The 26,072-nt window shown below is 39.7% G+C and overlaps 2 protein-coding genes across 3 annotated transcripts in view; one reads left to right on the top strand and one right to left on the bottom strand.

Annotated features, from left to right (window-relative positions):
• Positions 1–795: 795 nt before the first annotated feature.
• ap2s1 (adaptor related protein complex 2 subunit sigma 1) lies at positions 796–8,687 on the bottom strand. The gene is made up of 5 exons (XM_044204002.1): positions 8,529–8,687; positions 7,318–7,467; positions 6,688–6,801; positions 3,218–3,277; positions 796–2,470 (listed from the first exon to the last, which is right to left on the bottom strand). Exons 1-5 carry the CDS (start codon positions 8,529–8,531, stop codon positions 2,369–2,371), a joined length of 429 nt encoding a protein of 142 aa, XP_044059937.1. The 5' UTR covers positions 8,532–8,687; the 3' UTR covers positions 796–2,368.
• A 2,664-nt stretch (positions 8,688–11,351) lies between these two features.
• arhgap35a (Rho GTPase activating protein 35a) overlaps positions 11,352–26,072 on the top strand; it is a 62,908-nt gene continuing 48,187 nt past the window's right edge. For both annotated transcript variants that reach the window (XM_044203998.1, XM_044203999.1), the window contains exon 1: positions 11,352–12,070. The gene's annotated coding sequence lies outside the window, so the exon portion shown is untranslated. The remainder of the gene's footprint in view (positions 12,071–26,072) is intronic.

Raw genomic sequence — 26,072 nt, 5'->3', positions numbered from 1 at the left:
TGTTAATGTTAATATCTGCGTCTTGTCTCTAAGCTACTGTAGGTTCCTGTTAAAGTACATCAGAGCCTTAATATAGGTAAATCTTTTTTCTTTTTTTGCCTCATCTCCTGTGAGCACGAATGTTAAGTTCTTACGCATCAGGTTTACAGTACAGGCAGCTGACTTAACATACCCTGAAATTTAACAAAATAATCCATGTATTTGATTCATTTGCCTCTTCTTCCATTCTTCAGTCAAATCATTTCTCTCAAAGGCAGTCAGGGTGAGGTTAGGACATCAGAGGACTCATATGATGAAGAGTAAACACCCTCTGTGTCCAATTGTCTGGATTTATGTTCTTGGGTTGATGGAGCCACGGTTAGAGTGGTTTAATGTAGCTGAAGTGGATATATTGATTGATTTATTGATCCTACACAGGCTGTCAGGATGACCTCATAACCAAGATGCATAATTTACTGCGGAAGAGCCGGTGTTTTACCACTAGATGGTGCTAAAATATTGGACAGAAAAATCTCCAGTTCCCGTATTTGAAGACTATTGCACTTACAGGTCATCTCGTGAGATTCAGTTTGTTTACTTTTTTTCTTTTAGTCTTGTTAAAAGCTGATGCATACCAAAAACTACACAAGCCAACAAATATGTTAAGGAAGAATACATATTAGCAAATTTTTTTAGGACATTAACTACATATTATAAGATGTATCAGGTGATAAAGTCTAGATGGGAATGTCAAGATCTAATTTTAATTTAATTCCCTTTTCATAGAAGATAAATCAAGTAGAAGCAAACGGTTGATCATGTATCACTTCATCTGTTTATTTTATTATTTACATATAATGGGACGTATTGATGTGGGTAGCTGAATTGGAGACAGTAATACATACAAACACACATCTTCCATCAACAAACTCGCACAGGTGGACAAGAAGGGAAGCAGTTCATATTTCACTATTGCCTAATCATTTAAAAAAAAAAATACAAAAGTCCAATAACAGTAACATTTGAAATCACCTTTGACAGCTTTGTGACTGGATATGGTTAAAATTAGAGTATGACAACGAATCTCATAAACATTAAAGTCTAGCATTGGGAGATGAATAAAAGTGAATTTTTTTTGTCATAGTTCATAAGGCTTGTAGGAGGAATTTAAAAGCCAATTTATTTTATGCAATGCCAAAGGAATTTATGGATTCTAAACAAGTAAATACTGCTCAGACCATATAGTGAGCAAGAACCACTCTTTCTGGAATGAATGTGTTAATTTCACAATATTCAACATACGCAAGATACACTGTATGTACACACCATACGAAGCAAACTTCACAGTACTGCTTTATGTAAAATATACTTTATGTCCAGGTCTTTTTCCGTCTGAGTGCGTTTGTGTTTTAAGTGTGACTAACAAGCACCATTTAATATATGAGTTGCATCAGATGATCTAGATAATTTGAAATGCAATGAAAACAATTACAACATCCAGAGTGCAGCCATCTGAGCTAACATAACCTACACTGTTTTATCATCATCAGCCATGAGGACGTCTGACACAGCACAGGTTGCCATAACACACCGTCAAAATGGTACTCACCCTAAGTACACTCCATTCAATTATGAACTTGCCGTGGTGGGTCAATTGCTCTAAAGGACTTTCTAGTTGTAGTTTGCATGTACTGTGATCCAGATATAAAATGAGCAGATGCCGTGACTAGTCTAGTACCACATCACTGGCAAGGTCATTCTTTACATAGATTTATAGAATTGGCTGCAAGGCTGTTGAAAGTGCTCTATGCACATGGATCATTATAGGCAGTCTATTTATACACGGTGCTTGTTAGTTACAGTAGTGCCATTAAATGAATGTTTAGGTTAATGAAGGGAGGCGAGGAGGTGGGCAGGAGAGAGCAGTGTCACACCAGTGGATCTACATCAGTGTTTCCACACTGCACAGAGATAAATGCAAAGACTAACTGGTTACTACATGAAATAACTCATTTCTGCAGCCTCTGGCTTTAGGAAAAAGTGAGCAGAATATAAAGTTGATTCTAACTTGGGAAGTATATGAAATGTTAACATGTTGAAATGTACAGCCTTTATACTGGATGACTTCATTAGAAGTACAACAGGTACACATAGCTATGACAAACATGTTAATTGAACTTCCATATTATAAATCCATATGTAAACAATATTGTCTATTTCTATTTCTTAACCCCCCCCGCCCGAAGTTCTGTAAGGAGTGACGTCTGCTCTGTAGAGGCAGGAAAATGATAGAGGGTCCTTTTCAGAGTGACAGGAACAAGGTGTAAGTTGGGTTGAGGTGCCAGGGCAGCAGATTAATGAGCAGGTAGGAAGGATGGTTGTCTGTTTTCTACTCAAGTGACTGGAGCATGAGGAGCTGCTTGAGGACCTTGGTCTGACTGGTTTCCCTGATCTCTCCCGCCAGGAACATCTCATCCACCACCGTGTACACCTTAAAGTATAGACGCAGGAAGTGCATTAGACGGCAGACATGGTCCAACATTATGATGAAAGGAAATTAGAGGATTAAGGCAATTCAGGACTAAAACAGAGTACAAATACTACAAACAACATGGCACTGAAACCAGTTATATTATCTTCTTCCCTGCATGTCAGCATCTAGTTTGGGGTCATCATTACTCAACTCAATGTGACAAACATGATGGGATGAATCAGTCCTTGACACACACCTGAGAGAGAAGTGGGTGACTGAGCCTGTGAAATAGTTTTGGCTTTGGAGCAGCAGCACATCAGTGGATGGGAGGGAGAGGGAGGTTATAATGTAATTCAAAGTTCCTTATATTGTTGATTTCTCCTACTTGTCAATTTCTGGTTCGTAAGACGTCAAACGTGGGTGGTGCTTCGCTAAAGTTAAGCATGTGGGCAGATGTTCAGGCACCTTGAAAATTAGTAAGAACACTAGCAGCAGTTGGGGGGAGAGAGTTCAGAGGTGTTTGTTGCTTAGCATTTCTCTTCTATGAAAAATATACAGTATATCCATCCCCCACTAAAATGATTTAGATTAATTTCACCGAATGACGGCTCAAGTTGTGAATATTACATCAGTTGCCATGGCACTGTAATGAAAGAAATGTTTTCTCATCTGCCTTTTGTTCTCCTCTGCTCCTTGTCTGATCAAGGTGTTAACAAAACAATTTGTAAATCTCACAAGACAAAATTAATCTTGCGATATCCTTACCTTGTAGAAGTTGAACACAAGGTCCAATTCACACACGTTGTGAAAATACTCATTCAGCACCTTAAAAGAAAGAGGAACAGTAAAAAATTCAAACCTAATTTAATCAGATAGCAGCCAGGAGATAACCCAGTCTAAAGGTGTAATGTAATTGCATGTCTTGATGTGATGCATTATTGCAGAAACAAACTGACGCTATAGTAGCAGCACGATCCACTTTACAACCATGTAATAAGCTGATTTGCACTACAAGGACATCCATCTAAAATACGCCAAATTATAATTAATGTGGTTCTCGTCTCATCGTGCTTCCATAAGAGATCATTTTTAAGCAGTGATACAGTGTCATTTACAATGGCAGAATTACTGACCCTTTGTTGAAAATTTGCGAGTGAATGTTGAAACGAGCAGCATGAAGTAGTGCTCTGAGCTGATGTGAAGTTCAGCTTGGTTTATGTTAACATGTGCATGGGTGCAGTGACTAAAAAAAGAATAATAATTAAAAAAAATACAAGCACTGTATTGATTTTAAATTGGTTCTATCTCCTCGTGTGTGTGCATGTGGCTGTATGCAAGAAGCGTGGAAAGTACAACTTAAGACTGTGCTGTGCATTTCAGAATGCACTTACATGCATTCCTTCATAGTCAAACATTAAATCAAATGGCCTTCACTTCTGAGGGCTCTGGATAGAAAATGGTCGACAGTTTGTCTTAGCCAAAAACAGATTGTACCTTAAACTCATAATTTCAGTTGATACTATTTGATTTATAGAACTGAATATGATTAGAAAAGGAAAAAGTTGTTGCACAGCAATGAAGTAAACTAAGTGACAGAACAAGATGCTCTTCAGCTGCCTTATGGTTTCACATAATCCCTAAGATCTATAATAACATAACAAATTATGCTGATTAAGTCATTGATTAAATAATACACTAATTAGCTAACTAAGGAGTTCTATTTCAAATGAGATATCCATCATTTTAAAAATGACACCAGCTATCCAATATGGACTGCTGGCATTAAAGGTCTTTGAAGGCAGCATGATTTTTGTTACACTGTACATTCAACTACTGCCTGATAAAGAGACTTATTCCAAAATATAGATTCTACATTTCTGTAATGAAATTTTTCAGACATTTCTGTCTCACCATAGTTGTCTGGGTGGTGTACAAATTTCATGCAGCAAGGAGCTCCAAAATCAGCTCCATAGGGGAAACCTGCTCTGTAAGTATGAAATCTCTATCTTGGATTTATGCTGTTTGAAAACCTCTGCTACAGACGCAAATGCCAGCACGATGATATTACGTCTCACACGCAGTATAATATGGTGACAGGTAATGATACACTGCAGTTACGTTAAGAACAAATTATGACAGACGCAGTGATCAATACAGGCCGATGTGTCCTGCATTCCAGGTCACACAGCATCTGAATGGAGTCCTGGAAGTCTCATTTTTCATCAAAACCATACGGTCATAGGTCTTTGGAGCTGACATTCCTACTAATCCACATTGAACATATTTAGCCTTGTGACTCAGTTCACTCAGGGAACCATATAAAAAATGTCCTGGGTCAAAATATGTCACATGTCATCTAACTTTAATTTATTTGCTTGTTATAAATGTTTAATTCAAGATAAAAAAAATTACAGAAACACTTTTCTCGTAATATACTTGTGAAAGTAGCTTGACTGATTCACTTCAATGAGCTATATTTACACTCCTTTAAGTAGGCTACAGTCTGAAGAAAATATTTAATCTATGAACTGAAATAATTAAGCTTTTGCAACTAAATCAGATCAGAATCAGAAATACTTTATTGATCCCCGAGGGGAAACTCTTTCGTTACAGCTGCTCACTATCACGTCAATGCACACAGGAATAGAACTACTAATAGAATAAGACGGTGTAGTCCCTCATTCGTCCAGGAGTGTTCTATCGTAGAAAAGGTTTCAGTCGTAGTCATCTGGACACTGTTTTCAGAAACGTCTTGATTCTGAAAACAGTGTCCAGATGACTACGACTGAAACCTTTTCTACGATACTAATAGAATAAAAATAGAAATAATAATAAATAGGTCTGCAACGAGACAATTATTTCTAGCAAGAAATAAGAGATGTGCAAATCAAAATATAATACAATATAATACAGGTAAGATAAATTAAGTACAAAAGTGGATATAAAGTATAAAAGCTAAAATAAGTGTAAAGTACAAAAGTGGATTTACAGGTTGGTAAGTATAGTACGGTATAATACAATATAATAATATAAGTAATAGTGCAATAATGAGTACTGTCAAGTTAAGTGTAGCAGATTAACCAGCTTATTAGATGGTGGATGTTGCACAGCAGTAATATAAGTATTAATAAATATCAATAAACAGGGAATATTAAACTGAAAACAGAGTATATTGCACAGGAGTATTATAAATACACTAGGACTAGTCCTTGTTTTTGCCATACACTGATGAACAGACTTTTGCAAACCACTTTTAATAAGGCAATACCTACTACTAGTAAAATAGAAAAAAACACCCAGAATCAAATTAAATTATTGGTTGATCTGCTGTCAAGCAACATCTGAAATGATGAGTAGCAAAAAATACTGAAATGTATTTAGTTTGCCGTTTTTGCTGCAGTAGCACTTTACAGGCCAACATGAGCACTGACGGGAGGTTACCGTGCTAAAGGAGGGCACAGACATTATTAGGAAACTGCAAAGTCTTTATCTCACCAAAATGCTTGCAGATTATAAAAGTATTAGCTCCCAACTCTGAAATGACTGTATCATTACTATTGGCAACATCTATCTTTTTGAGCATCCTGTTATTAGCCACTTCAGTGTTTGTGTGATGTCTGTGCAGTCAGTTGATATCAGACTCAGTTCGTAATTAATGATCAATTTGTTATTTTATTGCTGAAGGCTTATTTCCAGCATCACTTGACCTGGTGTTATCTAACATTGATCAAAGTCAATAATGACACACCCTGAACATAAGAATGTAAAATGAATTTGATTTGATGGAAACTTATTGTAGTGTGTTTCGGAATTTGTACTGACTGTCATGCTAAACGGTTCAACTGTGACTCATTTGTTTTGCTTGCAACAATCTGATAATCCATATTCTGTTGAAGACAAAACATTATGTCATATTTATCATGGTGATACCATTGCAAAATCATACAGTTAGTGTGGAGAATACCTTATATGCCTCTTAATATAAAGGAGTATCACCCATAAACGTGAGTACTGAATAATAAACAATTAATTTCTTCCACTAATGTCATTTGACTGCAGTCCATACTTCCCACAAGAATGCAGGTTTGATATTAAGGAGCTGCAAGACAGAAGAGGAAGGGAAATTTTGAAGGAAATCATTAACGGACATTCCTGAAAACAATCAGACCACGAGAAGCAAATCATCATAGTTCACTTACTAAGTCTATATATCATGTGTTGTGTGTGTCAGTTACCTCTACAAAGTTGTGGATTCCCTCGAGGTATGCCAAGTTGTTATCAGTCACGTCCACGCAAATACAGAAGTATAAACCAGCATAACGCCGATAAATGATCTTGAAGTTCCTGAACTGTGAGAACAACACAGATAAAGCCTCTTAACAACTGTGTCTCTCATATTATGACAAAAACAGCAGCTTTACTTGGACTTAAACCTCCCAGCTTTAAAGGTAAAAACACACCCAGTATATATTTCTAATAACCTTAGAACAAAATGCATTTTAAAACATATCAGAAGACCAGGATTCTTCTTTCTTGACAGTGTATTTCTCTAGAATGTCACCCATTGATTGAAATGCTTCTTTTACAAATTGCTTTAGAAAATTGACTTGTGATTTGTTAAAGTAGCTAGTGGAAAAAGCTTGCAATGTGGGACACATGAGTCACCCAATTTTACTGTAAAGTAGCCACGAGATTTTTAAGGACAGTGTGGTTTCAGTCATTATACTGTGGTCCTTGATAGGATTTAGAAAAACGTTCTGGTTCAGCTGAACAAAGTAACATAATGGAGCATGTCACAGAACCACCCAGGAAAAAAGAACCATACAACCATGAATGCATACATATAATACTGACTAATCCCATACCTCCACAAAGTTGGTGTGCTTGGCATCCCTGACAGTTACCACAGCATGCACTTCCTCAATCAACTTCTGTTTTTCATCATCATCAAACTGCATGTACCATTTGGCGAGTCGTGTCTTCCCTGCTCGGTTCTGGATGAGGATGAAGCGGATCTATGCGATACAATGAGAAGAGACAAAAATTAGGTTACAACAGAATAGTCTACTGAAAAACTTGTCTTTGGTGTCAAAGTGATTTGAGACACAGACAATTCATAGATCAGACACAACAATCTAACGTTACTTTGTTGGCTTTTAGCTGTCACTCATTTGTAATTCAATGTTAGAAGTCCTTAATATCTAGCAACATCTTAATCTTGACAAATTAAAAGGAAAAACCAACATGAAGTATCTTAGTATGGACGCAGGCCACCACGAGCCTCCAGAACAGCTTCAGTGCTCCTTGCCAAGTCTGTGGAACTCTATTAGAGGGATGAACACCATTCCTCCACAAGATATTCCCTCATATATATATATATATATATATATATATATATATAATTATATATATATAGATATATATATGCCACCTTTATTGAATCAGGTAATATCATTGAGTCCAGATCTCTTTTGCAAGAGAGACCTGAGTACAGCAGATAGAAAGACAAACAAGGATAGCGAGACATAACACAAGGACATATAGCATCAGAGACACTCACAGACATCCATAAATAGATTTGAAGATAAAAGTTTATATTGTATCATCTGAGATTTATGGTGATGATGGTGGAGAGCATTGTCTTACACGGTGGTCCAAAATCTACCATAGGTGTTCAACTGGGTTGAGCTCTGCATTTGATGTTTCTCCATTCTTTTATTCAGGTTTTTCCTTTAATGTGTCCCACGTCTGTAACGTTAGATAAATACTGGTAGCGTTAGCATTAGCTAACGTTAGGTGAACCACACCCATTTATTTTTACAACATGATTGACAAAGTCAAAATTATTGCCAGGCAATCTATTTGAGCTCAGTAGTAGTTGGTCTGTGGTAAAATATCGTGACTTCAAATCTGTGGCCTTAGAGTGCTATAGTAAGTGAGCTAACTAACAAGCTAACGTTTTCTACAGACTGAATGAAGAGGTTATCCTGCGAACTCTGAAATGCTAGCAAGCTAGCGGTAATGCGCTAACATTATGAGAAGAAAATACAACAGTGTTCGTGTGTGACATATTTACCATTGTCGTCTCCTAAATATGGACCTCACGAGCTCCAGAATAGCACGTTCCTGAACAATTATGCTACGATTTTACATAAATGCATCAGTATTTTTTTCGACCGCTCGTCCGCTATCTTTCCCGAGCTAACAGGAAGTGCAAAACTACGCTAAGTTGCGTTGCATGGTGGAGAATGTAGTTTGTATCGCCATATTTAGAACCCATGGAAGGTAATATGGCACTACAAGAACCAGCGTCCCTTCGTGGTGTCGCTTGTTGAGGCGTACTTTGGATCACATGAGCGTGGTGGAGGCCGTGTACTGTTTTTCTCTAGCAGAAATATTTTAGTGTGTAGTTACCTAAATATGAATTTAAACAAACTATGAAGAAAGATAAGGATGATAAACGTTAAAAACATTTTAATGTGACACTTAATATCACTCAGTCAGACTTATTCCATATGTTTTTAACGAAACTAAAGATTTTATTTAAATTAAATTGAAAATACTATCATCAATATTTCTTATATGAAACAAACCGTTAGAGTATTTTACCATATCAAATGTAAAAAAATATACATAAATATTACATCTTTGTTTTTAAATTTATATAAGTAGTATTTCAGCCACTTCATAATTGTGTGTGTGCGTGTGTGTGTGGTTGTGTGTACCACATTTGTGATACACTTATGCATAAGTTGCATACACAATACAGAATGAAAAAGTAGCAATGTATACTTCCACCCTCTTGAGGTTACATCATTTGTGGTTGTTTTCTGCAGAGTCAGGGCTCAGAGTTTGTTTACTGGTCTGGTTGGGCAGCCAATTTACCGCAGAACATCGCCCAGACAGCTTGGACAGCTTGCCTCTCTGAGCATTCTGGGCATTTAGGGAGTCAGAGGGGGATGGGGGAACTGTGATTGTCAGGGATTGCACAACTGTGAGTGAAGGAATGTGCTTGCCCTTGGGACCCAGAAATATTTCAGCTGCAGATACAGAGAGGGTTGAGGTGGGATGGGGAAAAGAATTAAAATGAAAGGGAATCAGTGAGTAAATGATAAATGTAGAGTTTTTCCTTTTACAGCTGTGTTTGATACTGGTGTGTCCAGTGTAATAAAAGCACAAATAATGTGGTAATCTTTGTATAAGAATTAAATAGCACAAATAAACATATGTGTTATAATATAATAGTTAAATGAACAAAAGTTTTATGATGAGACCTGGCCCACGCTGAAAAAACAGTGGTAGGAGAAAGAGATGTAAAACATAGGCAGATTATTCAACAGAAACTTTGACCCAAGCTAATCTTGCTCTGTGTGATTGGGGTCATGCAAATATTGCTGAGAACACAGTGACTAATGTGATTGGACAGAAGCTTGTGGACTTATTCAAACGGAGGGCAGAGCACCTTGAACCCTGCTTGACTGTGTATTTAATGGTGGGCCACATTTCAAACTGTCAAAGCACACATAGTGCCCTTTATACACTTTTTTAATGTAGGAATAACAGTACTTCTATACTCTAAATGATTATTTCTTATGTTTTGGTTTTGCAGCCCAGGAGGTTGAATACTGTAACAGCTTTTACCTTGACTGTAACGTAAAAAACGTAAAAGGCATTTGTCTTGTACAACATTGCAGACATTTCTCTAAGTATGTGGAAGCATTGTCTTGGGCGAGGGGGCTGAGATCTACTTCAGAAGCTTACATTTTTGATCATTTAGTGGCTGAAATCATCAAAGGACAGACAACTTCATAGTAACTCTTTCACCAAGTGGATGACTCATGGCACAACACATATAATTAGAACTAACCTTTGAGATGATTGAGTTTCTCAGGAAAGGAATGACATATTTTGCCTCTGTGCTGCTCAATAAGGTTTTAGGTAGGAGTCCTCGGGTGAACGCAGAACAAATCTATTACCCGTTATGTAGCAACGGAACATTAAAATCTGTTCGAGGATGACAAATGTTTGAGTTTGTAAGGGGAAATGACGATCAGTTGTGAAAGGAAGTAGTGTGTGTGAGGCATGGGGCCAAGAGGTCAAATGGACCAAAATAAAGTCACTTAATTACAATCAAGATGACATGACCACATTCTTTTTTTTCCTCTCCTACAGCTGGAATCAGTGTTGCAATAGAACAGATGTGATTGTGCCTGGCAACAATGTTGCTGTTTGTTTTGACATATAAAAAGAGAATACAAATTAAAGTAGGCCTATAAAACATAACAATACATTATATTTTATAAGTCGACCATTTGCTTTGACTGTGTATGTTTATCAAAGTAACTAGTAGCTACAGCTGTCAAAAGTACAACACAAAACAACAAACAAAGAGAAAACCATAAAAAAGTGCAATATTATCAGTATAAAGTAACAGAATGGAAATACTCAAGTACCTTTAAATTACCTTGAAATTGTAGTTGAAGTACAATTTACTAATGTGCAGTAGCCTACTTAATTCTGTGGGTGTATGGTTTAGGCAAGCTATTACAGATATTTCCATGATTTTAGTTGATTAATTTGTCCACTGATAATCATACACCTACAGGTCTGCATGGTAGTATAAATGTATGAATCAAACTACCAAAAAGTAAAGAAAAATTCATTTGCAGAAAGAAATGTTCAATGTTTGGGCTTTTTTTCTGATGTAAATGTGTATTATGTGTATTTTCTTGACAGGTTATTTAAAAAAATATTTAATAAGTGTTTTTTTTATCTAATAGTCACCGTTTACATTTGGTGTAGTGATGAACGGCGGCACTAAGCAATAATATTCGTAAACTGTGTGCGTGTGTGTTGTAATTGTGTCCGTGAACCGCTGGGCGAGACACTCTCTCTCTCTCTCTCTCTCTCAGTTGTGTGAATAGGAGGGGAGATGGGGAGATGCTGGATTCGGGAGAAGGTCCGCCATTATTGGGAAGCTGAAAAAAAAAATAGACTTATACACACCGTCACACATTTAGCCTGTAAGGGTCTTAACGTCAGAAAAGAAAACACAACGGTTTCGGACGAGCTGTTGTTCACTTAAAGCAGCGCTTCGGTAAATAAAGGCAGAGCTTGTGATCGCGTTTCCTACGGACTCTTTTATTTTTGACACAACAAAGGAAATAATAATTGGTCAAAACAACGTGGTGGTTGAACCGAGAAGAAAAAACACACCGAAACAGCGCTCTCCAACGCCTCCCCCTTTTCTCTTCGCGAGACGTTTCCAGCCGCGCAGTGAAAAGACTGGAGTTTCAACAGCATTTTTCCTTTTTCCTGACGAGAATTTAGTTGTTTTTTTTTCTTCCTCTCCTCAGACAGGGTGAGAGAAAAAGAGAGATGCATCTCGCTGCTGAAAACTTCAGACTGATGAAAATGAGCACTTAATGTGGGACGCAATGGACAGAAAGCCTGTTTAGTAAAAAAACAAACAAACAAAAAACCCAGCGGAAAATAATCGATGTGAGTGCTGGTAGGAAGTCTTTTTGTCTGTTTTTTAAAAAGTCTTTCACCGGCTGTGAGTCGCAAAGAGCGAAAGAAAGGAGTGGACCAGAGCTGGAGAGAGGGAGGAATGCTATGGTATGTAGAATATACTAGATAATCTTATTTTACACCAAATAATACATGTGCACGGACAATCAGAAGAGCTAAACAATGCTGAAAATATATTTGAAGGCGTTTACCTCATTTACTTCCCCCTACATTGCAGCCTGGTTTAATTTAAAGTGCTGCGAATAACAAGAAATTGGGAGTAAACCCCAGTCCCCCTGAGGGCTGGTGTGATTTGAAGCCCTTTATAGTAATAATGATGATGCATCCATAGGGGTATAAAAAATAAAACCTGTTCTATCATAGGCTACAATTGCCGTGTACATGTTTTTAAATGGGAAGTTTGCAGAGGAGAATGGGGGGGTCTTAAAAATTGATCTTGTCCAAACATTAAAATTGTTTGTACAACAACACCTGGAATGCATTGGTCTTGTCAGGCCTGGAGAACCCCCCTACCCTTGTTATTCCTTGAATATAAGGAGCAATAAGGACTTTCAATTGGTAAAGGGGAAATAGGATGTTTAGGTTGGACTATAAGGACTGTCAAGCAACTGTTTGATGCTGTGTCTGCATGTTATGCTTAAGTATTCATGTGCTCATCAGCTCCTGGTTATAAAGAACATTTAAGTGAATTTTAAATGAGGTTTTGTGAAGTTTAAAGTTGTCTAATGTAACTGCCTAGGCTTTTGTTTGGCATGTTAGCAGCCACAAACTATGGCCTTCATCAGATTTTGCTCATACTAAATGCTCTTAAACATAAGAAACTTTTGTCATGAGTTCTTATTTTCTCTCTTATTAAATGTCCCACTAACTTTGCAAACATCAAAGCGACATGTACAGAGCTTCCTGGTGACACAGTTAGCTAATGTGCATACGCCCTGCCAGGAGCTAACTCTGCTCTGTTCTCTGACAGGATATGTGACAGTGTCTGTCTAGCTATTTTACCACCAATTAAATATCTCAGGTGGAGATATTTAACTTGCCTCTCTGGATGCTGCATGTCTACCCCTCCATGTTGTAAGATTAAGGTACAGATAGACTGATTATTAGGGTGACCTAATGATAACAATTACCACTACCATTAATCTATTTTTGTGTCACCGGTGTGTAATGACTTAATCTCTGCAAAGTGGTCATTGCCCTGCCAGCCACTCCCTTTTTGTCAGAGTCCTTCCACTGGACTTCAGTACTTGCATTTTGAAGGTGATCTTTCTACCTGCGTTGGGAATATTGATTTAAGATTGATGGTGAAAGACCTCAGAGAGTGAGATAAGTGGGTGAATGTCTGTGTGGATTTGTGATATGGCCTTAACAGAGTTGCGCAGCAACGACTGTGGCCTGTAATGCTGTGTCACTGCCAGATAGAGGGGACATTTTCAAAACAGGAACTTTGTCATTTGAAAATTGATATATGGTGTTTTGTGGTGGATTTTACATCCTTTTTAAGCTAATAAGTTGACACATAGTTGACGCATTTGCTGGCAGTGCATGACTGAGTTTCTCTCTCTTTGATTTTAATCAACCTTACTGGGAAGATCATGCTATGGAAGAAGTACACACACACACACACACACACACACACACACACACACACTTTCCTTGGTAAGACTCTCAGGTAAATGCATTAGCAGCTGTCAGCACTTCTGTTGAATTGGGCCCTTTGCAGTGCAGTCACACCTCTCCAGGAAGCCTCTTCTTCCCCTAATAGCTGTGCCATTTGCCCAGGCATCAGGCTAGCTACCAGCACTCACCCCTGTCTGTCTGTCTGCCTCTGGGCTGCGGATTGTGTTGTGAGTCCCTGGGCTAGAACATGTTCCTGGGATTAGAGGTGGGCAGGCTTTGTTTGTCAGGATGTAGGCCAGAGATGCAGATACATCCTTTGATGAGGGCACGGGAAGAGAGATTCTGTCCCGCATTATGTGGACAGATAAACACAGGAGTTGGCATGCTTCGTAACAGAAACAGCCTACTCCTCATATCATGTCTAATTCTAATAGTCCTCACTTGACTTCTCAACACTGGACCAGTAATCAAATGAGAAAGGTAATTGGAAAGTACTTGAGCCCTTTAGTGTGAAAAATGCCCTAAATCAGTTAGCCAAGCTGTGGGCAGGTTATTTTAATAAGGAATGATGTGTTTCTGGCTTGTAATACCACTCAATTTGAAAACTTGCCCCATACCATATTATTTCCATGTCAACCCAAGCTTTTATTTCCACAAACCACTGTGCTGCTGAATGAAACTGTGGCCTCTCACCTGCTCATTTGTGGATTTCACAGCTAGCATACCTGTCAACCCAGGGCGACTCCATATGCCAAGGATGGAAAATTTCCACGCTCATCTGAAAATGTGCCATTCGCTAAATCTCTCCCCTCTCTTGTATTATAGGAGAGGTTTGCTTGTGAGTCAGTGTTAGCCTGTGTTTGATGGAGAAAGGAGCTAATTATAGCGGGTGGCTTTGGAGTTTGGTGGACCAGATTACAGTCACTCTCCTCAATGGCTGCCTTGTTCTAGTGGCCGATTATTAGGCAGAGAGAAGTGCATTCTGGGATGATTGTATCTGAATTTCCATTAGAAAGTGTGCCTGCCTCAGTTGAACTGAGGTTCTCTTCTCTCCCCACTGTTTCAGCTCCCTTGCTCATTACAGATTTGCAGATGGGGACAGCTTGATATAAAGGCCTCTGTAGTGTGCCCCCGTTCTGTTTTAGAGCCAGTTTAGCTCTGTATCCTGAATGGCTGAATTATGTATGAGGGAACTGACCCCAAATCAGCAATGGTGGTTGTGTCTAGTTTTTATTTGAGGGAACAAAGTTCTGAAAAAATATCCTGTGCATAAGCCCTTTACAACAAATGGTTCAGCCAAAAACTTTGAAAATAATTTTCACTGAAATCAATCAGTAATAAAGATTGCATTTGCTCTATATCCCAAGCCCATATTATTATGGTATTGCTTTTCCAATACAAATGCAATATTAATGGATAATGCTAGTGGAATGTAAGGGCTTTCGATATGATTAATGATTTGAATGGTGCCCATAGGGCTCTGTAGAGATAGTTTTAACTAGCCATTATATTTCTTTGCAAGAAAAAAAAAAGATGGTGGCTCTGTTTGGAAGCTCGGTGACCATGGAGATAAAGGACCAGGATGTAAGCCACAGAGGAATGGTGACCTCTGGACGTGAGTGTCCCTGCTTTGCTATTCCAGATACAATTACACAACAGAGGGACAAGGGTAATGGGCTATGGTAATTTGAAAGAGCTGTAGAGGGGGAACATGAGGGGAGAAGTGGGAGAAACTAGAAACAGTGAGAGAGTGACGCAGCAAAGTTGGTCGTCAGTTGGAGAAAAAAAAAAGCTACAAGAATGGGAGAGTAAAGTTAAGTACAAGCAAACTGCTGCCAGTTTCTGCTTCAGGCTGTGTTCCTGGTATGTGCCCTTTCAGCTTTGTGCTCAGGGATCAACCAATCAATGACAGCCATAAGTAACCCTGCTGCTTGGCTATTGGCCACAGCTGAATTCCATGACTCAGCGTGTCCGTAGATAAGATGTTATGATGGTCACTGCCAATGAAATGAGGCCACTGCCCAGAGTTCAATAGGTTGGACTTTTGCTGCTGTAATCGCACACAGAAAGTTTGTACCACCTACACACTGTGCCAACACGGTTCTTAACCCTAAAGTTCTCCAAGTTTTGTGGATTGTCTAGGGAACTAGCCTGGAAAGAGAGGTTTGTCATACATACTCCATTACATTATCATGTTAAGGGTATAACAGCCTCTGTTTTCGAGTGAGTCAGTATTTACGGTGACTGTACTTGGGATTTTGAAAGGGTGTAGACACTGGAAACCTCTCACCCTCAGAAACAAAGAGAGGCAGCCCTGAAATCCACCTACACAAGTATTAAAGGATAACTTTTTGTAGTCTGTACACACTCACACATTTCCCACACTAACCCAACACTTAGTTTTCATTTTTGTCTTAACCTGTCGTGCTGACCTACCCTCATCTCATTCGCAAGTCTCCAGGCTTCATTGTCTAGATTGGGCTGGAGTCAGGAGGAGAAATCCCTGTGTGTCATTGTTTGACTTTCTCTCTGGAGATTCTCCGTTGTGGCGTCCCTGGGTTTCCTGTAGGAAGTCCACCTACCATGCCTGGGTGAGGGTGGGGGGTGGGGGGTGGGGGTGCTGCAGGTCAAAGGTGAGGGGAAGATTCAGAAGACATACAATGGAGCCTTTTTTGTTCTACTAATAATTAGAATAATAGCCAAATCAGCTTGAGCTATATATTATAAAACCATCTGTTTAAGCCCTGTTCAGTGATGGCCTCATCGTCCTGATTGCCCAGAGACAGTGCACCTGTGGTTACATGTTGCAGCGGGTGCTTGGACCCTGGTCTAGTATTGTTCTAATAATCAGAATAATCGCTTAAGCAGAATAAACCAGCCAGTTCTGTTTGTAAATGCTTTCTCCGGTTACTTTCTAATTTCAGAATGTCTATACTTTCTGCACATGCTTCCCGTTCTGAATGATGGCAGGTGCCGTGGGTGGCACACCTTCTTCCGTGTAATAGCTGCAGGAGTAGTTCTGTATATTCTGATAAAACTTGTTGGTTCACTAGGAAGTTCAGCAGTCAAGCAATAATGGTGCTTAGCGCTCAATGCATGTCTATCCTTTTCAAAAGTAGAGAGAGGTTGAGTGCTGGATTTAGTATATTGCGTATGATAGAGCATTTCTCTCTGATTACCTACCGTGCAACATGTCAATAGGACACCTTGTGCAGTCATTTTATTTAGTGCTGGAGTTATACTTCCTTGGGCATCATCAGACGGATTAATTTCATTCGGAAAGGTAAAAAATAGGCTCCTGTAGCAGCAACTTGTGTGTGACTGAGAGACTCTGAGGTTGGGGTGTTATCTATGAAGACTGCCTGCACATGTAAGCTGCTCCTGTCATGTATAATATTGCAACTTTAGAAAAAATATATAAAACTAGCATCTTCACCTTAGCTCCTCTCCTCTCCTCAAACTGTAACATTGTAATTGAAAGCGATAGGGTGTGTGACTAACTACAGCTATTTGCTTTTTCATTAAATTTTTTACACAGTAGCCATAATACTTTTGGTGTCTAGTGGAATATGATGCAGGAAGTGAGGTTGTGGTGATATTCACATATAATCTCCGGCCCTGTAAGTCGTTACAGTCTCTTTGTCAAAATATAACTGCTTTAGGCATGTGTATGTTAATGCTCATGGTTAATGCATATTGACACTGCCGGAACATGATGTTTAGTTTGCCTGTTATCCCAGCGTGTTGTCTATCTATCATGATGTCTCAAACATGCTGCTTCTGCCCAGAGTTTTGACAACTTTATTGCAAGTGTCTTCGTACACCTGCAGCACTCACAGAAAAGAGAGAGGTGGAGAGTGGGAGGCAGAGAGGTGTTCTACTTCGAACGTATTCTAATTAAAGTTGGCAGGTTTAATCACAGACTGATAAGCATCAGAGGAAAAAAAAGAGAGGGACAGAAGTAGAGAGTAGAGGGAAGGGAAAAGGGCCTGCAGACCCAGACAACCAGAAGCCTTTGAAAGTACCTTACTTGACCCCAAGGTTTTCTTACTTTTCTCAAACTCCTCCTATAGGCTCTATCGATTGCTCTTGAATCCCCTCTGCTTCTTTTTCTCTTTGTCTTTTTCACATTGTTGTCGAATATTTCTGTTTCTGTTTATTTCTGTTCCCATGGCTTTCACCATGCCTCCATTTTCCTGCCCTTGGTGCACAGTGCCTTGTTATTGTCAGCTTTGGTTAAGGACACAGGAAGGGCACCACCTTGTCACTAGATGTTTGTCTCAGATGCCACTTCAGGGGGATCTGGCCACCACTCTGGTGGCCTTTGGCATCTCCCCAGTGAACATGTGCTGGCACTGTCTCTCCCACATGCACAAGCACACACCAAAACCCTTGTATTTTGACAAGGTACATTTTTTACGATGTTTTGATTAGGTATTTGGAGCTTGCCTCAGGCATTTTAACATTTGCAAATAATTAGGTGGCTGTTATTGTTTAGTATTCATGGGTAATGCAAGTCAACTTTTGAAAGTTTGGAAATTAGCATTGGAAATGGATAACTGTTGTTTTCAATCATTAGGACACCAAAACAGTCTGAAAAAGTGTGTACATGACTCGTAGTCTACACACACACACACACACACACACACACACACACACACACACACACACACACACACACACACACACATGTGACCAATAGTGGCTGACCCCTCACCCTCATAACATAACTGTCAGAGTGGTTCTGGCCGTTAGGCAGCTGTGTGACAGCGGACATCATACCCTCTTTAAGGTGAGAAGATAAGGTGGCTCTTCATAGCCATTTGTTATCACAGGCAGTGAGCCCCTGACACCTCCACATCGCTTATCTGGCCTAGTCCCAGTTTCTGGCCCAAGCTAGGGCTCATGCAAGCCCAGGGCTGATGAGTAAGCACTGCTCAGCCTGTGGATAGCCTGGCCTGCCGTTATCGATCGCAGTGCCACCGCCTGTCATCCAGCCACCACTTAGCTAATGATGTCCATACTATTGTCTCATGGCTGGAAAAATGGTCATAACACAGAGCGGGGACTAACAGTGGCGTCGGTGGAAAAGATGGATTTTACCGATAGTGGAAGCACACCCAAAGCAGCCTGAGCCAAGTGGTACTGTGTTATGCTATCTTAGGATGGTAGCACTGCCATTCTTGTTACTGCTTGCACTCTCTCTCTCTCCCCCCTCCCTTTTCTTTCTGTTGTTGGCTGTCTTTATTGTTGTGCCGGTTGGTCCATCTGCATGAAAGAAAGACAGACCACGATTTCCGCCAGTCTAACAGTCTCTGTGTTGGCCTGGTTTTGACCTTGTTACGCTGATTGTTACTGTTGTTGGGCAAACAGCATATTAATTTGTGCTAAATAAATATTCTTAGTGGTGAATCACCTTTAGTGATTGACTCTAGAGGCAATTAGAAAAGACTGCAATGAATGCTGTAAATCTATATATCCACCATTTTAGAGGATTGTAAATGGATTTAGCACCGAGTTGGGTTTTCTTGGGGGTGACATGAGTCATTTCTCTTGTCAGTGCAATAATTTCCCAGGATGCAGTAGGGGCCCCAAGGTCCATAGCTCTTATGTCAGAGTTCATTTCCTGTTGCAGTGCTCCAGCAGCTCCTGAGGATCCACCATTTTGTAACATTCCTGATGAGGACTGGAGAAATGTCTCAATTCACCACCCATTCACTTACCCAAGTGTGGCTTTTTAACTCTAAAAATTTATTTTATAGTTTACAATTATTTAGGATCAGCTGATTTAACCAGTGCTGTACAGAATGAAGAAAGTTGCAGTGAATAAACTGTAAGCGTAGTCAAAGTCACGCTCTAATGCCTAATATAGTACAAGTGTGAAATGAAGACAGTCTCAATAGTTTTTGCTGATGTTTCTATTTCTAATAATACTTCTAATGTATCATCGTTGGTTGTAAATCGCCACAATCTGCAAACCTCAGTCTGTGTGAGTCCTGCCTCTCCCTTTGTTGCTATGCTGACTCCCATGTATGTCCTAAGTTAAAGAAGACAAAAGTAAGGGAAACATGGGTGAAGAATGTAAACATTGTTACATTTGTTTTTAGTTTGAGGGTTGTTCAGGGAGAGGACAGCCTCACCACACTACGGCTCGTATTAGTCACAGTCATCGGAGAAAAGAGAATGCAGACCTTTTTGCCCAATGAGGGAAAAGGTCGTTGGGAATGCAGTTTGTCAGGTCAGGACGAGCTGGGCCTGTTGTAGCTTAAATCTATGTGACTGCCAGAAAGAAAATGAGGTGGAGAAAGGTGAACCTCAGCTGGACTCATTTTTGGTGAAACATGAATATCAAGACATTGACAGACCATTTCTGCGTGCCATTTTATGTATTTACATATTGTAATTGTCCTAGATGATTTATTGTATGTTCATTTTTATTACAGTTACAGTGTCAATCCAGTCTTAGATTTCCACAGAGACCTTTTCTCCACTGTAGTGCCAGAGTTGAGATCACTTTGGTGGGCGTAGTGAGGAGCACAGGGTCTATATTGCAAAGAGTGGAGGTAGCATTTCCCTCTGTACATTTTGAATTAACATTTGAGTCTTTCTACTGTACAGGTGGACGTGATCTTTTAAAATGACGTGGAATATCTAATTGACCTTTTCAAGTAATGAGAAAATGATTCACACCCATTTAAGGATTACACCAGCTATTTAGTCATTAATTTCCTTAAAGTTAGGGGATTTGTGAGAGACATTTTAAAAACAATTGTGCAACAGAGGCACTGACTTTTTGTCCCTAAGATGTCAAAACACTGGATCCTACATTTCCCACAATGCAACTCAGCAGTGTCCAAGCCCACTTGATTAATTTTCTCAAATTTGGAGTTTCGACAAAACTCCAACAGAGCCACAGAAGACATTGTACAACTGTTTTTACAGGCTGTGTAGTCCTCCCCATGACTAGTAAAATGACTTTTACATGTAAAATTGGTGCCATGCCCCCTTTTTTTTAAAGTAATTATTATTACACTTATTTGATTTTTATAAAAGATATTTCAACAACAATCATTGCATGCTAAAATTGAAACTTAAAATGGAACTTGATTCTGTGGATCCCAACCAAGAGGGATACTGGCCCCCATACTAGTCTGAAGCTACTGGTGCTCTGGCAGTGTTTGTTCATGCAGGATGTTATGTTTTCACGCAGTTACTCCTAAAAGGCAAAGTAGTTAATCACTAATGACTCTGAATGACTAATGGCATATTCATCCTGCAGTGATTGTGGTAAATGCTGATTAAAAATGTCTTTTGTTCTCAGTTGTTGATCACATCTGGTTAATGAGAAGACATTAATTCACAAATATATTTGAACAATCAAGAAAGACATTAAACAAGCTCAGAGACATCATGGTATTGTGCCTGGAATTTGTCCTTGGCTAGATCACAGGCTACATCATACATTACGAAATGACTCCAATCCTTACATCAAATTTAAGTTACATTATGCAAAAGGAATTTATTTATAAATGGATCAGCCTCTACACCAGTAATGCTTGAATCCCCTACCTGGATTAGTCCTCACTAAACATAATAGTAGATAGATTGAACAAAGTTGATCCAAAATGCTGCATGTTCACATGTATGTGAACTCAGGCTAATGGCTTTTCTTGCTTCCTAGTCTATAGTCTTTTAGTCCAATAAAGTCACTTGAGAAGAATGAGTTGCTAAGAGTTAGTAAGTGGAAATCCATTCTACTTGTTGACTCAAGTGCTATCTGATAGTAATGCTTTATTTTAACCATAGAGTATGTATTGAGTACATCCATTTTGAGACATTACTACAGTTATCTTAAACAAACAATAGTAGCAGCATCTAACAGCTTCTATATAGAATATTTACATTGTGTGCCATGCCATGTGGATAATGTGCATGATTGACAGACATGAAGAGAATGCAAATTCATTGTTATCAAGTCTCATTCCTTACATTGGTTCTCATCCCTTATGTTGGTTCTTATTCTTTATGTTACTATATGCTACAAATACATGGTGACAGAATGGCGAAAACATCCTATTTGTGACAAAAAGCAACAGTATTTCGGACACACGTGGTCCTAATTTAGTGAAATACACAATGCAACTAATAGTAGCTTTTAAATGTAATGATTTTAAACAAAGCTAGGGATGATTCTGGTCTCTCTCTCTCTCTCTCTCTCTCTCTCCCCCCCTTTCCTGTTTCTCTTCAGCTGTTCCTATCTAATGAAGGCAAAAAGCTAGAAAATTATTATTATTTTTAATTTAAAAAAGGGATGATTCTGGTCATGTCTGGGACATGTGATTGAAATGGTGTTTTCCACTGTCATTGTAATCTTGGAAATGAACATTTAGAACCACTGTTACAGCAGTAATTGGCAATTACCTTGCCTTCATGGGTTTCTGCCAGAAATGACATGAAATCTATTATTATAGGGACGTTGATACTTCCATTATTTCTGCCACCTGCTGTGTATATATTGTGAAAATACGTATGCATGTGTCAGAGAGATCAAGAGCCAGAAAGAGTCAAGACTCTTAGGAAGAGAAGAATTGTAAGGGAAATCCAGAAAGTATATCAGAACCATCAGCTTAGGTGTTGCTATAAACATGTCAGATCATTTGAGTCATGCTGGTTTGATTGCAGGGCACTTCTTTGTGTGCTATTTGGTAGAACAAACCAAACAAGTACCTGAGACTAGTTTAACCTGCCCTTGCACCACAACTCCAAGTATCACACATGAGCACACTTATTGTCAGACCTTAAACAAACTCTGTTTCAGCATACTCATATATTACAGAGACTCCCATCCACAATATTTCAGTTTTTGCTTCACAACTATGTAAATATATTCTCTCTCTGTCCCCACTCTCTGTGTTTGGCCATAGTGGGTCAGATTCTAGGAAATTGTGCAACACTGAGAGTTTCCACGTGCAGCTTTGAGACCACAGAAAAGAGCTTACATCTAGGGCCTTGCCTTTTCCTCTCTTCCTTTTTCACTGCTCCCTCCAAAGGTCATAGTTGACAGGAGACATGGGTGGGTGATGTCAGCCCACTCCTCAGGGGATCAGGGGGTCCTTGGGTCTCTTGTGAGGTTGGGGAAGCAGCTCCAAAGATGAAGATGGGAAGCAGTGATGGCAGAGAGAGAGCGTGTGTATATCTATGAGCTACTGCAACCATTTGTTACACCACAAGGTCGACAGATTTGAATTTAAATTGGGCAAATTTTTATATTTTTCTTTTTCAGAGATTGCTTCATTTTGCTACCCAGTCAAGAATATGATAAGTTGCGATTTGCGTTTCATTCTGTGGGAGTTTGCCACTTTTCAAGCGACTGGTTGTTTTTGTGCACGCTGGGTCGTTGACTTGTTCAGAGGGTCTATAATGTTCAACATCATGTGCGAAACACTTGTGCAAAGGTTGCGAGAGCTCTGCGTGTTGGGCGGTGCTCCCGGACCTCCCTGATGATGCACCATGGTAAACAGCTCCCACTGCTTGCACAGCTGGGGCACACTTGACAGGCCTCTGCAGTGCATGTAGAGAGGGAGATGGAGAGAGGGATGGGGAGGAGGCAGACAGGGGGGGGAGAAGTGACTGGACCAATACAACAGAGGAATGCTTTGAGGGCCTTCGGGGCAGGATACAAACTGCGAAAAGGACAAGCGAGTGCAGAGGAAACAAGCAGAAAACTGATTAGAAATGACAAATCCCAAGCTCTTGCAACCAAACAGTGTTAGCTGCTGTATCCTGAGGGTGGGAAAATGCAACAGTAATAGCTTCGACTCCAATCCAATCTCCTGTATGTATTCTGCGCACATGTGTGTGACTATGTTTGTGTATGTGGCCTCCCTGAATTCAGCAGACAGAGACAGGAAATTTTGCCCCTCCTCTCCTCTGTCCTCCCTTCATCCTCTGCCCTGCGCTCGCTGCCTGGCGCTGATTGGCTGGGGGGAAAGCGAGGGATGAGCTTTTGTCATCTAATCTGCCAGCAGATCGCCACTGATGGGCCTCTGTAGAATGGCTTTAGTAAATTACTGTTCCAGGGAAGGGCAAATCCCTTCTATCAGATAGCAGCTCTCTCTTCATCTCTCCCTCCGTTCCAAGTCCAGCGCTCTCTTTCTCCTCACTGTATCAGTCAGGCTTTGACTTTATCTCTTTATCGCTACCTTGCTCGCTTCTTCTCTTCTCTGTAGCTGTTGGTCTCTACTTCTGTCTCTTTCTTTTCCTTTGTTCTTTCTTTCAATTCAATTCAGTGGGGCTTTATTGGCATGGGAAACAGACATTAACATTGCCAAAGCAAGTGTGAAATAAACACATATAGATCTTTCTTTCTTTCTTTGTCATTTAGATACCTCATGTTGTGCACCTATTTGTGTGTCTGCACTAGACCTGATTTCTCTGCGCTTGGACTGAATGTGATGAGTTGGTGTCAGAAGGAGACGCTCTGTGGATTTTGCTTAAAGGCTACTCATTGACTTCACAATGTCACAGTCTGCATGTGAACAGTTTCCTCCATCCCCTGGTGTGTTAGTGCATGTTGACAAGATGGACCAGTTTTGAGGGCGGCCATCTTGCCTTGCCCAGTCTGAAACCACACAAGAGATAATACTGTACATCCTGCCTCAGTACCTGGAAGATGGTGTTTGTGGATAAGAGGGAATTGTTTTTTGCATATGGTTTTAGTTTTGCATACCTATGTCACAAAAGATATAACTTAACCAAGGCAGGAATGAAGAAGATTAGGGAGTGAGATACCTGTAGATACTGAAAAAGGAGTGTTTTGATCTACCTGTAACTCGCTCTGTGTGTGCATGCCTGAGGTGGGGAGTGTTGCCTGGGATGGAAAGCTGAGCAGAGCCACACTCCTGTGTTTTGTTACAGCTATCTCCAACCTCCACAGTCTCATAAAACAATATTGTTGCTCGGCAGCAAGACATGTATGATGTCACACAACACTGCTGTTGCCGCGACAATACTCCAGCACGATAATTAACAGGTGGTGTATAGGAAGAACTGGATAGGGCACACTCACACTTTTCAGTTAAAGTGTGTTTTATTGCTGTGCTGTTGTGATGAGGTGTCTCACCAAACAAGATTTACAGTAACCCAACCCAGCAGAAATATGTTTGTTAAAGGTTGTTGTTGCTGTTGTAACGGTTTTACAATGAGTATGTTTACATGCACAATCGTATCCCAGTTTTGAGTCTCATGCTGGTTCTGATCATGTTTGAGATAAGACATTTACAAGGAAGATGAGAAACCTGTTCAGATTATAACATGATAGGTTTGTAATCGTCTTAGGTGGGGGACTTTGTCTTTTACTCTGATATTTCAACTATTCTGCTTTTTCTATTCTGACTGAGTTACCTCAGCAGTTAAGGATGAACCCACTTTTGTTTATAGCTGTCTGGAGACTGCTGCATTTACCATTCTGCTAGATCACCAGTTAAATTTAAACTGAGATTATTTTCACCATGGATTAATTATTAATATTATTAATAATTATTTTCTTGATCGATCTATTCATTGTTTGGTCTAGAAAATGCCCAAAAATAGTAAGAAATGCCAATCACAATTTTCCAAAATCCAATCCAAATATTCAAATGTCTGTCAACAGTCCAAATCCCAAATGTATTCATTTTACCATTAAAAAAGACTTAAATAGCTAATTTTCACATTTGAGAAGCTACAAACAGTGAACCTTTGGCATTTTTGCTTAAAGGTTTTATACATCATTATGTAATTTATTATCAGTTTTTGTTTTGTTTTACTGACTAAGTACTAAATAACTAGATTGGGAACGTGCCTGCACACATGACAGTGATCAGAAACCGTGTGTAACAGTAATCATTTCTATCAGAGTACTATAGTAAGCATATTTAGGTTTCTCAAAGCCAGGATGAGGGCTTTATCCAGGTTTCTGAAACCAGGATATGATGTTACATGCACAACACATACCCAGAATACTACCAAAATCTGATCATAACTGGAATGCTTGTGTGCATGTTATTTTGTAGAGAATATCACCCCTCTTTGGCTTATACAGCTGTTCAAGAAATCACCTGTAATTTTAGATTGTTACCTGGACCACAGCAGTTTTGGTCTGTTTAGTAATGCTGCTCTCTGGTTGGTGATGTATTGTTACACTCTGATAATGAGCCGACTGTAGGGCCTAATTCTGGGTGGTGTACCAATACTGATTAGAATGACAGGAGGACTCGTGTTTGGTGAGCCCCACCCTCCTTTATCGACTCTCTCCCCCTGCAGTCAGGAAAGGAAGCATCTTCCTGCCCCTCTGCCTCTCCACTGCTCGCCACACATGCTCTCTCCCTTTCTCTTCACAGCCCACACTGCTATCGCTGCAGCTGCTAGCTATCCAGCTCACGCCAATGTCAGAGCCTCTAATCTCTCTAGCATAAAGGCCATGCAAAGG

The sequence above is a fragment of the Siniperca chuatsi genome, linkage group LG7 (assembly GCF_020085105.1).
Source record: "Siniperca chuatsi isolate FFG_IHB_CAS linkage group LG7, ASM2008510v1, whole genome shotgun sequence".
NCBI lineage: Eukaryota > Metazoa > Chordata > Actinopteri > Centrarchiformes > Sinipercidae > Siniperca > Siniperca chuatsi.
The sequence above is the reverse complement of the archived record's forward strand: the minus strand, read 5'-3'. Positions and strand labels throughout refer to the sequence as shown.

Excerpts from the sequence above, each read along its gene's own strand:
- ap2s1 (XM_044204002.1), bottom strand. Across the intron at positions 6,802-7,317 it reads AGCACACCAACTTTGTGGAG|TTCAGGAACTTCAAGATCAT; the intron begins GTATGGGATTAG and ends TTGTTCTCACAG. Across the intron at positions 2,471-3,217 it reads TTGTGTTCAACTTCTACAAG|GTGTACACGGTGGTGGATGA; the intron begins GTAAGGATATCG and ends CTATACTTTAAG.